Raw genomic sequence first — 14,995 nt, forward strand, 5'->3', positions numbered from 1 at the left:
ATGCATTCATAAGGTGGACTCAAATATAACTGCAATGAACGGTAGTGTGCTGGATGCTCACAACAGCCTGTTATGCCGCCTCCAAGTGGCCAGAAAATCACTACGCAGCTTTAAGTCATTCCAGCCAATTTGACCCTTGCTTGTTGTTCTTCAGCGTTTTAATCTAGAACAAAAACGTTGGGTTGTCTCCGGTAAGAAAATGAACTTTTGTGCCAGCAGAACACACACAACACATTAACGTTTCCACGCAGCACAAAGGTTTAAACAGTGACCGACCTCTGTGCTGTTCCACAATGACAAAAATAAGATGCCTCGGACTTACCGTGGCTCATTAGCGTGCGCCACTAATGACCAACCCGCTGCGCCTGCAGAAGACACATTTCTTTCGAGTGGAATTTGATGTTTTCAACCGCTCTCATTGCGCTGGCAAAGCATTATACCTATAGATGTGTGCTATCTTTTTCCAAAGAGTCCAAAGTGAGTTTTTGAAGTTGTGGTCGTTGAAGGTCGTCGTGTCACAGCCTCCTTCGCCCACGATGCTCTCGTTTTATGCCTTTGTGCAGATGGACCCACTCATCTAGTTTTCCTGTTTTTGGTTGCTAATGGTTGCACTGATTGGACTTTTAGTGCAATGTGCATGAGCACTATATCGCCAGCGCCGTAAATAGATCATTTTCCGACTTTGGTGTGGAAGAACTCAACAGAGCCGAGACCTCAACCATTAATCAACAACCCACCTGATGGACTGACCCATCCACCTCACCTGGGGTCTCTGGATGGGCGATGAGCCCTGAATTACAACATTTTTATGAAGAGCCTGTTAAAAGCAGAACGCTGGAATCACATGTGCCGTGCAGATACCTTTTTTTAACGTACTTGTGGTCAACATTTGCTTTGTGCCACACTTTAACAACCAGAATTATTAATGGAGCTGAACCAAGTTGCCACTTAAGAATGATTTACTTTAGCTAATCAAAACGACCACCAATCCTCTGCAGAAATGTCCAGGCGTCCAGCAATAGACTGTCTCTCCTCCGCTGGCAGCCTTTCACCAGACGACATGGGGAGGAAAAGAGGTGCAGGGTTGTTTGTTTTATTTTTTTCTGTGCACATGTAGTAGAATTTTTCCTTATTTTTCCATTTAATCCTGTTTAGAGATGAGTGAAAACACAAAGGGGTCCATTCTGAGTGACATTGAATGCATTTGGTGTTCAGACCGATGACAGTTGTTGTGTATTCTAAACTAACACTTGACAACAGGAACAGTAACACACTAGTTTGTGTGCTTCCACTGGCATCTGGTGGTCATTTCTTACATGCACACTGTTGTCGCAGCCATAGTTCCATCATTTGCAATCTTAGAAGTGTGAGTACAAAAAGTAGAAAAGGCTGAAATGATTGAATAGAATGATTGTGCGACAGACACAGTTCTGCAACGGAGAGTTCAGACATGCTGAAGTTACCATGATGGGACCGAAACATGCCATGGACATTTGCACATACTGACTTTATTAAAAAAAAAGAATCTGTGTTCCAAAGGTCATCTATTGTAAACAAACTGCACCTCCCATTTGAAATAAATCATGATTCAGCAAAGTACACCAAAATAGTTGGTGCTCCTTCCAACTGTGGCTCTTTCTACATACACACACATGTACAAGACAAAACACAAAACGTCAAATGAAGTCCATCAGAAAACCTGTAAAGCGCTTGGACATTGGTCCCTCTCAGGAGCTTTCCCTGTCCTTGTTGGTCCCAGTCGGGCTCCTCGGCCTGTGGATGAGGAGCCGGTTGGGCCCTTCGTCGGTGGCTTTGATGATTTTCCAGGCGTCGTGGTGCATGAGGCCTTCCAGAGAACAGCCGTTGATGGACACTACTTCGTCACCAACTTGGATTAACCCGGACAGCTCCGCGGCGCCTCCTGTGGTAGGACAGCGACCCAGGTTAAAGACCACCAGGGCGTTCCTCTCCGCTCGCAGTGGTATCTGTACCACACAGCGCTATAGAAACCGTGTGGTTCATTTACCCGTAGCTAAGCCCCACCCCCAGCGCTAATCCGTCCAGCTGTTTAGTCAACATAAACCCGGACCGCCTGAAGAAATACGCAGGTTTTGTAAAAAGAAAGAAAAGGTGATTTCAGTAAAAACTGGTCAAAGAGATAAAGAAAGTAGAAGAGGTCTTCACGTAACACCGTAAAAGTCATCTGCACGTCACCTGATGATCCTGACAATGAACCTGTCTTTATTCACATTAAAAAGTAGTAGTGTGTATACATTCAGTTTACGTTTGTAGGCTGCTAATGTCCCAGGGAACGAGCATCACTACGTATCACTGCGTATCACTGCGTATCACTGCGTATCACTACGTACCACTGCGTATCACTATGTATCACTATGTATCGCTGTGTATCACTACGTATCACTGCGTATAACTGTGTATCACTGCGTATCGCTGTGTATCACTGCGTATCACTACGTATCGCTGTGTATCACTACTTATCACTATGTATCACTATGTATCACTGCGTATCACTGTGTATCACTGCGTATCACTGCGTATCACTACGTATCACTATGTATCACTGCGCATCACTGCATATCACTATGTAGCACTGTGTATCACTACATATCACTGCGTATCACTATGTATCACTATGTATCACCATGTATCACTACGTATCACTGTGTATCACTGTGTATCACTGTGTATCACTATGTATCACTGCGTATCACCACGTATCACTGTGTATCACTACTTATCACTATGTATTACTGCGTATCACTGCGTATCATTATGTATCACTGTGTATCACTATGTATCACTACGTATCACTGCGTATCACTACGAATCACTGCGTATCACTATGTATCACTATGTATCACTACGTATTACTGCGTATCACTACGTATCACTGTGTATCACTACTTATCACTATGTATCACTGCGTATCACTACATATCACTGCGTATCACTATTTATAACTAAGTATCACTGCATATTACTGCGTATCACTATGTATCACTGCGCATCACTGCATATCACTATGTAGCACTACGTACCACTGCGTATCACTACATATCACTGCGTATCACTATGTATCACTACGTATCTCTGCGTATTACTGCGTATCACTGCGTATCACTGTGTATCACTGCTTATCACTGCATATTATTATGTATCACTGCGTATCACTGTGTATCACTACGTATCACTGTGTATCACTACTTATCACTATGTATCACTATGTATTACTGCGTATCACTGCGTATCATTATGTATCACTGTGTATCATTGTGTATCACTGTGTATCACTATGTATCACTACGTATCACTACGAATCACTGCGTATCACTATGTATCACTGCGTATCACTATGTATCACTACGTACCACTGCGTATCACTACGTATCACTATGTATCACTACGTATCACTGCGTTTCACTGCGTATCACTATGTATCACTGCGTATCACTATGTACCACTACGTATCACTACGTATCACTATGTATCACTGCGTATCACTACGTACCACTATGTATCACTACGTATCACTGCGTATCACTGCGTATCACTGCGTATCACTACGTACCACTATGTATCAGTGCGTATCACTGCGTATCACTGCGTATCACTACGTACCACTATGTATCACTACGTACCACTATGTATCACTACGTACCACTATGTATCACTGCGTATCACTGCGTATCACTATGTATCACTACGTATCACTACGTATCACTATGTATCACTACGTATCACTATGTATCACTACGTACCACTATGTATCACTGCGTATCACTGCGTATCACTATGTATCACTACGTATCACTACGTATCACTATGTATCACTACGTATCACTATGTATCACTACGTATCACTACGTATCACTGTGTATCACTATGTATCACTACGTATCACTACGAATCACTATGTATCACTGCGTATCACTATGTATCACTACGTACCACTGCGTATCACTATGTATCACTACGTATCACTATGTATCACTACGTATCACTGCGTTTCACTGCGTATCACTATGTATCACTGCGTATCACTATGTACCACTACGTATCACTACGTATCACTATGTATCACTGCGTATCACTGCGTATCACTACGTACCACTATGTATCACTACGTATCACTGCGTATCACTGCGTATCACTGCGTATCACTACGTACCACTATGTATCAGTGCGTATCACTGCGTATCACTGCGTATCACTACGTACCACTATGTATCACTACGTACCACTATGTATCACTACGTACCACTATGTATCACTGCGTATCACTATGTATCACTACGTATCACTATGTATCACTATGTATCACTACGTATCACTATGTATCACTACGTATCACTACGTATCACTGCGTATCACTATGTATCACTACGACCCCCATATTGCTGCTTTGTGAAAATAAATCCTGACTGAATAATGAATAATGATTTCATCACAGGCGTTAACAGATGATTGACTGAATATTCAGCTTTGACGTGGACTTCTCTTCTAGGAAGCAGGGGTCACCTTTAAAGATGCGTTTGACGGTGAGAGGCCTGTCTCCGTGGGACGGCGACTTCCCCCCTTCCAGACTGAAACCCAGGCCGGCGGAGGACTTGTGGAGCTCCACCGTTAGAGTGCCGTCTGGACCCACGTCCACAACTGCGGGGGGAAACAATGAAGGTTGACGAGGTGACCAATAATATGGAAACAGGTAAGGAGGGGAGGAACTCCTCTACTGTGGCAGAAGCCTTACCTGCTGCGGCCCCCGGACACCTCCTCCCAGTGTTGCTGGTCCTCTTTGGCCGGCCGGAGTCCTGTGTGTCCGAGGCGCCCGGTTCGGTGTCCTCGTCCCTCCAGATGACCACCAAGGCTTGACTGGACAGCCTGGCTTGGTGGAGGCTGGAGACCGCCTCGGCGTGGGTCTTCCCTGCCAGACTGGTGCCGTTTATGGACAAGAGGCTGTCCCCTCTCTGGATTGTTCCCTCGAGGCTCGCTGTCCCTTTGGTGAAGACCCGATGGACCTGAACGAATCAGAGCGCAGCATTGGTCGGGCTCTCATGCAGTCGGTTCACATATTTGCTTGAGTGGATTTAAAGGCTGATCACGTTGTGTAATAGTTGTGACCCGGAGGACATCAGCAGAGTGCTGATCATTGAAGAGCTACCCAGCCTCACAGGAACTGTGCTGTTCCCTCACTTCTAGATTCTCGTCACTTTCACAATGTGAACCGGTGGCTTTAGCTTCTATTTTCCTTATTTCTGCTTTTCTGTCTGGTGTCTGCTGGTTTGTCCCATGTGTAATATCAATTAAGGACGTGTGCTCAGTCTGGGCCCTGAAGGCGGGGCTTACTTGGTCCAATACGCTTTGTTGTGGCTCAGTGTTGTTGTATGGAGGTCATGCTGTTTGTTCATTGAACGATTGTGTTGTGCTGTCACAGCGTCTGATCTACACACACTAACACACTTCATCAAGATCTCTTTTTTAAGACAACCCTGTCTTACACCTCCTCTTCTGTCTCTCGAAAGAAAGGCAAACGTTGCCGGACACAACAAATGAAATCCCTGACTGTTTTAATCCCCCAGGAGTAGTATGAAGAGAGGGTGGCCGCGCCCATTGGAAGACAGCGTACTTACAGTTATGGCCTTCTGCTCAAGGTCGACTCCGCCGGCAACACTGAAGCCGAGCCCCGAGCCTTCCTCTTTGCTCAGGACCACCAGCTGAGCGTTACCGTTGACCTGCAGGCAGGTCAGACGCAGAGTGAGTGTGACAACCAAAGGTATACGGCCAGTAGGACGGACACCGCGCTGCTACTAGCGTCACCTCAGAGAGACCCTCGGTCTCCTGCAGCAGGGCCGACACGTAGGACTGAAGCGCCGGGGAGGAGAGCAGGGTTTGCAGCTTACGCCGACTCAGCGGAGAGGAAGCCAGCTCCTTTAAGCTGCAGACGAAAAGGAGCTAATGAGGTTATCCACACCAGTTACGATGACTTCTACAACAATGTGTTCCTCACAAATGCTTCTAATGTGATTAGTCAGGGTTCCTCAGTATTAAGAACAGACCAGAAAACAAGCCCCAATCTGAGCCAGCAGGTCTGAATAGCATCAGGGTCATCCTCCCTAAGCTGTTATTACGATACTAAATACTAATGTTATCTATGGAGTCGGTCAGTCCTGATCATTTTCTGAATATTAAGCATTTAAATGTCATGTCTACATTGACCAATCCATCATCCCTTCTAACATCCAGGACTTTGGTTGTGGGTCTGGACTCTGTGGATGTGCAGCATCGGCAACGAGAGCAAATAAGCACACAGCTGCCATCCCATTCGCAGACACAACGCTGCTGATCTGAGACCAACGGGCCACTACAAACTAGCAGGAGGAGCGCAGACTGAGACACACAGAAAATGGTGTGCCCTAGTAAGGACCTCGGCGCCACGTTAAGGAGCCGATAGAGAAAATTAACCAATGCAAACTGGTTTCTCGTTCTTAATAAAACCAAATATTCTCAAATTCATATACCCAGTCTTGAAATATTTATAATAACTTTTATAATGAAATTGCCATATTGTCATGATATCACTACACATGTTCATATACCGATATTTCCTCTCTTTCATAGCTGCCCGTGTCTTACTACGACTGCTGGGAGCAGCAACGACGGACATTTTGCCATACACGCGATCGAAAGGCTTCAATGTTCTTCAAGTATCTAAAAACATCTACCCGCCTACACGCCACTACTCTACCTATTGGCTGGTTTAGAGGAGTGCAAACTGAGACTTGTCTATCGTACTAAAACACTATCACTACCACTGTAGCTTTGATGCCTTATTGGCCACATTTTGTCTGGTTAAATGAAATAATTGAACTCCCCACCTGACTGCCCAGCCAGGCTGGTGTCCGTGGGTTTCTGGGGTCTCCTGAGCTTCTTTCGTGGATGCAGCATCCCTTCTGCTGTCCCTGTTCACATCAGCTCTATTCGGGGTTGCAGAAGGTGGAACACTGTCTGTTGCTTTCTTGTGTATGGTGGTCGTATCCACGGCAGCACCGAGGTCTCTGGTAAAGTCCTCGCTGCATAGTTTTTCCAGTTCGGGCATGCTGAGAGCCCTGAGCTGCCGTAACCTGCTGCGGGCCAGTTTGCCGTGTTTCCTGCGTAGCAACTGAGGGGTCTGCGGGGCCGTCCCATCTGCCGCTCTGAGACCTCGACCCTCTGGACTGCCGTCCGCCACAGGGGAGGCTTCATAGCTCGAATGAGGGAGCTCTAGGTTGAGCAGTGTGATGCTGGATGGAGATTTCCTGAGGAGAGGTGAGCCGGGCGCAGTGGTGATCAGGTTCTCCACGTAAGAACTAAAACTCCGTTGCCGCGGCCGGCAGTCGATAGAATTGACGACGTCCATGTAACCCGCGATCCTTTGGTTAAGCGAGGCTCTGTACGCCAGAGCGTAGGACTGGATCTCACTGCTTTTAGCCACCGGCCTGTCAAAGTTAGCCAGGTTTTCAAAGGACTTTATCTTGTGTCGGACAGAGAAAGGATTGTGGCCCGCTGACAAGGCCAGGTCTGTGGTGAGGCATCGCTTCTCCATCGTCTTTATGTACAGTCTGGACATGCTTATCTTCAGGGTCTCACTCGTCTCTACAATAGTACTGGGTTTTGAGCCATTCCTTGAGGGTGAGTCAGTTTCTTTAGCATAACACAGAGAATTAAACACGGTGTTACTAACCGGGCCGTTGGTCTTTTCATCCGTGCAGTCGGCAGGAGAAAGCTTGGAGGCTGATCCAGAGTCTGTGCCTCTTTCAGTGGGTTTAGAGTATTCGGAATTCCCGGTTTCTTTGTTTGCCATAACTGGTGGTAAAGAAGCAGAGACGGAAGACAGTCGAACTTCTATGAATGTTCTCTGAGTGGCAGTAGTGTGTGATTTGGAGCTTGAATGGACCTCTTGGGCCAGTTGCACCGTTTGCGACTTGCTACCTGAAGGCCTGTGCTCAGCTGCTGCTTGCCTTCTGTCACTTGCTTTGGGCAGATCGAGGCATTGGCTGGTGGTCTTCAGAGAGCTGGACGTAGTTGCCGTTGATGCAGATTTTGGTGGCTGGTTGAAGGAAGCATTGGTGTGTAAGGATACTAGACTTTCCCTGCCGGTCAGCTGCTCCAGTGCTTTGTTCTTACTTTTAATACTGAGGCCCTTCAATTTTGGAGCATTTGTGATTGGTCTGATATGAGTTTCGACCTGGAGTTTATAGTTACTACTCCACCCGGGAGAGTCAATACTATCAAGAAGTTTCAGCCCAGAGTTCCTCTTCAACACGGAGATAACATGGGGGTTTAAATTAGTTCTACACTCCAAGGCCTTTTCTTTGCTCGTCATTGATGCTGCCACTCTCGTACCCAGTTGGTCTGTGCTTGTACCCGAGTTCTTTGACTCCATCGAAGGTGAATGGAGTGTTTTTGTATTCAAGGGCTTTAATAAAGAAGAGGTCAGTGAGGCATCTGAATTCAAATTGGTAGTCGTAGCGACCTTGTCGGTTGTGTGGGTCCTTGGTGCAGAGGGAATGCTTGTGGGAGTGGATGTCACACCTTGAATGGCACTGTTGTTGTGGCACTCTGAGGAATTCACAGGTGTTGTACTGTTGGGAGATTGGCATGGTTGCACCAAGCTGTGGTCCAGGGATGTGTTTTCACTGCCAGCATGCGGAAAAGATGGCGACCCGATGGCTGAGTGGCTTAAATGACAGCTTTCATCAGCAGCAGGTTGCTTGGCATCACATGAACAGAACTCCACTTCCTCCTCATCGGAGGGCTGATGAAGAATACCAGCACTTCCTGCCATCCCATTGACCACTACAATGCTGTCAGTGGAGGAGCTGCTGTTGGAATCGCTTTCATCTTCTACGGGGTACATCGACTTTGAACCGGCATCAAGTCTTTGGGGAAGTGAGCCGCTGGAGACAGGAGAGCTTTCTGTCTCCATAGGGGACATGGCCTTTTTTTCATTTCCTGCATCCAAGGTGGAACCGTCCAGAGGGGGGGACTTTATTGGAACCTGAACGCCAGCTTTCTCATACTGGGTTACTGTCTGCTGGCTTGAGTGGCAGGACACAGGCTCATTAGACGGATGTCTGGGGGAATTAGTGTGTGTATTTGTAGTACTGCAGAGGCTTAGTTCTGATAAGATATCATCTATATTGGTGATGGGGATTTGAAAGTCTGTTTCGTTGGCGTAGTTGGAATTCCCTGAATCTGCACCCATTACTTGTCCTTCCTTAGCTGTCCCCTGAACTGGTCTGGGGGGGTTTGGTGCGGTGGCTCCGTCACTGCTCCCTGATGAAGTGATCAAACTGGACAGCCGATCTACAGCTGGGACCAAAAATACAGAGAAAGCTGTTGAGTTCGAGCTGGATGAGAAGCGCTGGGTTGAGCGTGTGAGCTAACAAGGTAAGAGACTCTTCTAGATTCTACGGCGGGGGTGTCAAACTCGTTTTAGGTCGGGGGCCACGTACTGTCCACTTTGATGTCACGCGGGTCGGACCAGTAAAATCACCGGCGATGGTCTGGTCAACGTGAAGGGGGTGGGCGGGTCTGTCGTCGATCCTGGTCTGACGCATGCGCTCACTCACAGAGTGCGACCCCCCAGTGGACTTTTTAGAAATAGCAGCTATTTTTTTTTATAGAAATGCAAATTATGTCTTTGTCATTTTTACACTCAGCAAAGTCATCCGGCGGGACGCACTGGACCCCCCGGCGGGCCGGATCCGGCCCTATGTTTGACACCCCTGCTCAAAGGGTTACAATACGACCCACAGACTACAGTAGGGGGCGGAGCCTGTGCAAGTTGAAATATATGAAGGTTTTGTTAACATAGTAAACAATGTTAGTGCTGTCCTTTTACATAGTAAAAGGACAGCACTTATATATTATGCACTTGGCCTCTCGTTCACACAGGCCGTCTGTAAAGAACTCTTTTAGCTTGTAACACAGTGTCACGCCGTAGCAAGATCATTTAAGAAGAACGGCCGGGGTGATTGGTTTTCAGTAATTCTTTGTCAGTCTGATCTATGGATTCTCTACTGAGCAGGTTGTTTCTGTGTTTCAACTTCAGCTTAGTCAGAAAATGTGTTTCAATTTGAATTTATATTAAAAGGAATCCGCTCACCAAAGTCTATGAGCAGGCCACGATGTCTGTGAGGTACCTTAGTAATTCAGAGGCAAACGTACATCATCTGCAGCGGAAACAGGGTCCGAGAGGCCTTTAAAAACTAAACCTAACATCTTTAGAAATACCTCAAATAGAGTGAAAGCTTTGGAGTAACATATCTGCAACTATAAATTATTGGAAACGTTTTTATCGGAATTATTATTATGTAGTGGTTACATTATATCAGCAAAGACGAATCGGCGGTGTGTGTGTGTGTGTGTGTGTCTTGGTTACAGTAGACGGGAGTGAATGAATTGATTCATTGCGTTTCTATCAGCAGACATTGCTGTGGTCGTTCTACACAAGCTCCCCTCAGTATTTCCTCTGTCGGGTCTCTTATGTGACAGATTCATTTTGGAATGAATGGCTAAATATTTCAAATACGGACAAAAGGATCTCATTAAAATCACTTTCCTCACTATACGGAGACAAAAGGAACAGTGATCCACAGCAATGTCCACGCTACGCTAAGCTAGGACTAAGACTACGTCTCTCCACATAGACGGCATTTACCATAAAACAGTCCTGCTAACAAGAGGTCCAATACACTGCAGAAGATAGTCACCGTGGATAGAAAGCCAGAGGGTTGCAGCTTGCTTTGGGGAAGTAAGGGAGAGTTGATCCTACATCTCAAGGCGGCGTAAAAGGTACTACTGCTCGTAACGAACATACATGATATACAGCACATCTGCAGAAACGTATCTAAAGTGTACCTAAAATCCCATTTAGTGCAGGCTTATTGGAGGCAAACATTTGGGACCTGAAGAGTTGCTTATTCTTTTATATATCGGTAAATATAAAAAAGTCTGTTGGTTTACAGGTCCAACAAATGGAGACAGACAACAATTCTCTCGTTTTGACGGTATGCAGCCGCCAATCAACCTAAAGCACGTGTCTTTGGACGAGGACAATGTTAGGTGGACTTTAGATGGACAACACTGCACAGTGGTTGGGACACTAAGCTAAGCTAGCCAGTTGTTTCTCAAAATGATAGTATAGTAAACAGTAGAATCGTACCAGAATAAGACTGCTGTCAATAAAATATCTAATGTGACATTTTGGTATATTTCAAGCGTTTTAGCCATTAACTAGCTAGATTAGCACTCGCCATCCTTCATTGTAGAGTTTAGTGGAAACGAGGATCAGCGCTAAACAAAGAATTGGGACAAGCATAGATTATTATTTGGAGTCTGACTGAAAGCAGTCACATGCATCCTCACGCTGTTATCCAACGGGGTTATTGCCACATTCTGCTTCTCACATTCATTTAGAACCATGATGTTGTTCTGTAAAGCGTGAAGGAGGCCTCGGACAGTTTCCATCATTGATGTAATTTTGCGTCCTGAGTCTCTCACAGGATGAACTACACCACCTTTTGCGTCCATGTTTACTCTACTGATTAACTCCTGGACGACGTCACGGCACAACTTGAGCCCGATTCAATGGATTTAACATTTTTGAGGGACTACGGTTCGGACCGCATCAGACCTCTGCATCAGGAACCCTGCTACTTCAAAAGAATCTACCTTTGAGACCATAGCACACTGACGCTGGACGACCCACAACCTCTAGAATAAAGGCCCCAATAATGAGGTCTTACCTGAAACCGGTCTCTTGATCTCCAGGGACAGAGTGATGGGAAGGTTGTGCATGAGCTCACAGATGTCCTGGTAAGTAGAGGAGCGCACCGACGTTTCCCCAATTCTGACGATCTCGTCTCCAGGACAAAGGTTTCCTGTAGTTTCCTGGGAGCATGATTGAACAAGGAGGTACCGTTATATGTCATGATACTTGGAATAAACTCATTCAAACGGAGAGGTTTGGGGCTAAAGTCCACCGATCTACGCCGGTGAGAAGACCTAACCAGTCACACGTACCCTTTCTGCCGCCCCCCCGGGCCTCAGCGCAACGATGACCACTTTCAGAGGGGACGACGTGATCTCCAGGTCCAGACCGAACGACTCGTCCTCGCTTCTCCTCAGCGTCACAGAGTCGATGGTACAGACACCCACGAGTTCACTGGCATCCCCCCTCTTGCAGGGCTGATGGGGTACCGAGTCACCAGCCGCCTTGGGGTTTCTTCCACACTGGGTGGCTTGGGAAGGGGGCAGACCCAAGCCTGGGGAGGGATCCTCCGCTTTGGCCTTCTGCTGCTGGGGCAGGTTGGGCGCCTCGATGCTCATCATACTCTTGACCCGCGTCACTGCTTTATGTTCCAGCTTGGGGGAGCGCTTTGACTCCAGCTGTCCGTCCTCTTGGTGCGGATGGTTCTCACTGTTGATGACCAAAGCGCTCGCCCCCCCTGGCTTGCGAATGGGAATGAGGGGCACCTCGGGTGACTCGGACTCGAGGGCAATTCCTTCCTCACACTGCGGGAAACTACCATCATCATGGCTCCCGCCCTTGTGCACATCGCCCTCTTCCCTGTTTCCATTTAGATCTAACGGCGGCGGAGCTTGGGATGCTGGGAAGCCGCCGCTGCGGTTGGGTGGGTCCACTTTTGTCGGCCTGTGGGGGAGCCCGGTGTTTCTGGCTTGCTCTCCGTCCTCCTCCTTGCTGAGCTCATCCTCGAAGCACATCAGCCGCCGCTGGCGGAGCAGCGGGCTTCGCGCGAGGGCGGGGCTGCAGACGCCGACGGGCTGGCCGACTGCCTCCACGTGGTGATCGACGCGGGTCTCGTCTTGCGATGCATTGCGCCCGGGGCCACTCTCCACGTCTGTTAGAGAAGGGACGAATAGCGACAATAAGTCCTCCGCAATGCTAAATAAACACAGACAGATGAAGATGGTCGTTTCCTGGGTGGAGCTTGGATTAAGGGAGGACCTCGATCTAGGACCGATAAACCCGCTTTAATATTGGCTTTCTGGAAGTCAAATGAGGGCTCATGCCAAACTCGGGCTGCTCCATCATGAGGTTCCCAATGGGGACGGAAACATGGTGGAGAATTTTGTCATCAATCACTGGCACTGGGAAACACGTCCACTGGCTGAAACCTTTAAATGCCTTCTGACATATATAGACAAATATCCGCTTTTACAGTTTTTAGAGCTTGTTAAGGAAACGGCTAAAGCCACTTCCATTCACAACGATAATCAATGCAGGTAAACATCCGCTCAGTACAACGTCCCTTTAGTCCGGGCGAAGCCGCAAACCTCCCCTCGTTATTTAAATGGCTGAATTTGTCTTCACCAAGTGGCCGTGCTGAGTTGTCATCCATGGAAGTGCTGCAGCTCCCCGGCTGGAGCGCCTCGTCGCTGTTGGAGCCCATCAGCACGGACTCGGAGGAGAAGGAGTGGCCGGAAGCATCCTGGGAGAAGTACTGAGATAACTCCGTCTCTGAGCTCAGAGACCCGTGCTGCTCCCAAACACAAATCAGATGGAAGACAGTGAGGACAACAGTGCCACACCAGCGCCACACTGTCTGAGGACTAAGAGAAAACGCCCGCAAACGTACTCTGCTGGCCGGCTCCAGGAACCTCTTCATGGTCCAGCTGAGATCCAGGGGGGAATCTCCCTGCCTGTCCTTCAGCGTCGGGCCGGGGCTCTTACAGGACACACCTACGCATCATACAACCGGGGACAGATAGCATCTGAGACACGCTGTCGCTAACTGCCGTTAGCGCCCAGTTCTGCTGCAGCACTTGGGTCGAAACACCCGCAAAATGATTGGCGGGCAGGAGCGTGCGGACGACGCTGAAGGGTATCTGACCTTGGGGGTGAGTTGATGGTCGGCTTTTGCTCATTTTGCCGCGCTGTGTGGATCGAGCTATGATGTGATCCATCTCCTGTTCCGACACCTGAGAGAAGATGATGACATGCGAGAGTTGTAACCTGCAACCACAACACTACGAACAGACAATGCATTCATTTGAATGAGTTACAGTACAGCTCCTTGCATAGAGACACGCATGCCCTTACCTTGGGGTTCGGGTGCCTGCTGATTATAAGACTGACAGGTCCGGGGCCACATTCGCTGAGGATGGAATAGGCCTCGCTGAGAGCGGCGTGACGGAGGCTGACCGAGTCCACCTCCAGGATCTGATCCCCACGACTGCACGGAGGAGCAGATCTACGTCAAGGACCTCTTTGAAATGTACAATTACATTTAAACATCATGAGCACAACCTGACAGCAACTGATATAAACCAATGCTATTTTCCTTCCTGTGTGGATGACAAGAGGACCGGTGGAAAAAACATTGTTAAATATGTGTTTTCATCAGTGAAACAGGAGGGAGAAACGCTTCCGTTCGCCCTCGGATGGCAGACACACATTCTTCCTCTTACCTGTAGTACTGTGCAGTGAGGTTTGCCCTCTCTTGTAACACGATCAAAAGAATAACAGCGACGATGAAATAACTCCTCTATGAAACTTCTCTGAACATATCGCCCGTCAAAGCAACAGCCTCTGTAGAGAGACGACAACGCGACCCAAATGCCATCTCCGTTATATTGGAGGGAAGGCAGACATCTCTATGGCCTCTCAATCTACTGCTGAATCGTCCTCTGAAGTGATGAAACAGGTGTGAAAACAATTTGGATGAGACTTCTTTCTCGCTTGCCTCTCTTATTTTAGCTTTAACGCGCTAATGTCAAAGCATGCGAATCATTTGCGTTTCAGTTTCCAAGTTTGTTTCCAAGTTCGTTTGTTTTACCTGAGCCTGCTGTCCATCTTGGCCACAGATCCCAGAGCCAAGCTATGGATGTAGATGCCAGGGGCGGTGTTCTCCAGGGTGAGACAGCAGACTCCGATCCCAAGACCAACACTGGGCTCTAAACAGAAACGCAC

At 47.7% G+C, this 14,995-nt stretch overlaps 1 protein-coding gene across 2 annotated transcripts in view; it reads right to left on the reverse strand.

Annotated features, from left to right (window-relative positions):
• Positions 1 to 1,490: 1,490 nt before the first annotated feature.
• Positions 1,491 to 14,995, reverse strand: part of pdzd2 (PDZ domain containing 2) — a 34,500-nt gene continuing 20,995 nt past the window's right edge. For both annotated transcript variants that reach the window (XM_040194801.2, XM_040194802.2), the window contains exons 14-26: positions 14,862 to 14,979; positions 14,126 to 14,258; positions 13,917 to 14,004; positions 13,662 to 13,765; positions 13,397 to 13,562; positions 12,085 to 12,923; positions 11,808 to 11,952; positions 6,894 to 9,369; positions 5,836 to 5,953; positions 5,649 to 5,750; positions 4,769 to 5,036; positions 4,540 to 4,674; positions 1,491 to 1,921 (exon numbers count right to left, since the gene is read on the reverse strand). In XM_040194801.2, coding sequence (XP_040050735.2) covers positions 1,728 to 1,921; positions 4,540 to 4,674; positions 4,769 to 5,036; positions 5,649 to 5,750; positions 5,836 to 5,953; positions 6,894 to 9,369; positions 11,808 to 11,952; positions 12,085 to 12,923; positions 13,397 to 13,562; positions 13,662 to 13,765; positions 13,917 to 14,004; positions 14,126 to 14,258; positions 14,862 to 14,979 — 4,886 coding nt within the window. In that variant the 3' untranslated portion in view covers positions 1,491 to 1,727. The remainder of the gene's footprint in view (positions 1,922 to 4,539; positions 4,675 to 4,768; positions 5,037 to 5,648; positions 5,751 to 5,835; positions 5,954 to 6,893; positions 9,370 to 11,807; positions 11,953 to 12,084; positions 12,924 to 13,396; positions 13,563 to 13,661; positions 13,766 to 13,916; positions 14,005 to 14,125; positions 14,259 to 14,861; positions 14,980 to 14,995) is intronic.

The sequence above is a fragment of the Gasterosteus aculeatus genome, chromosome 13 (genome assembly GCF_964276395.1).
Source record: "Gasterosteus aculeatus chromosome 13, fGasAcu3.hap1.1, whole genome shotgun sequence".
NCBI classification, from domain to species: domain Eukaryota; kingdom Metazoa; phylum Chordata; class Actinopteri; order Perciformes; family Gasterosteidae; genus Gasterosteus; species Gasterosteus aculeatus.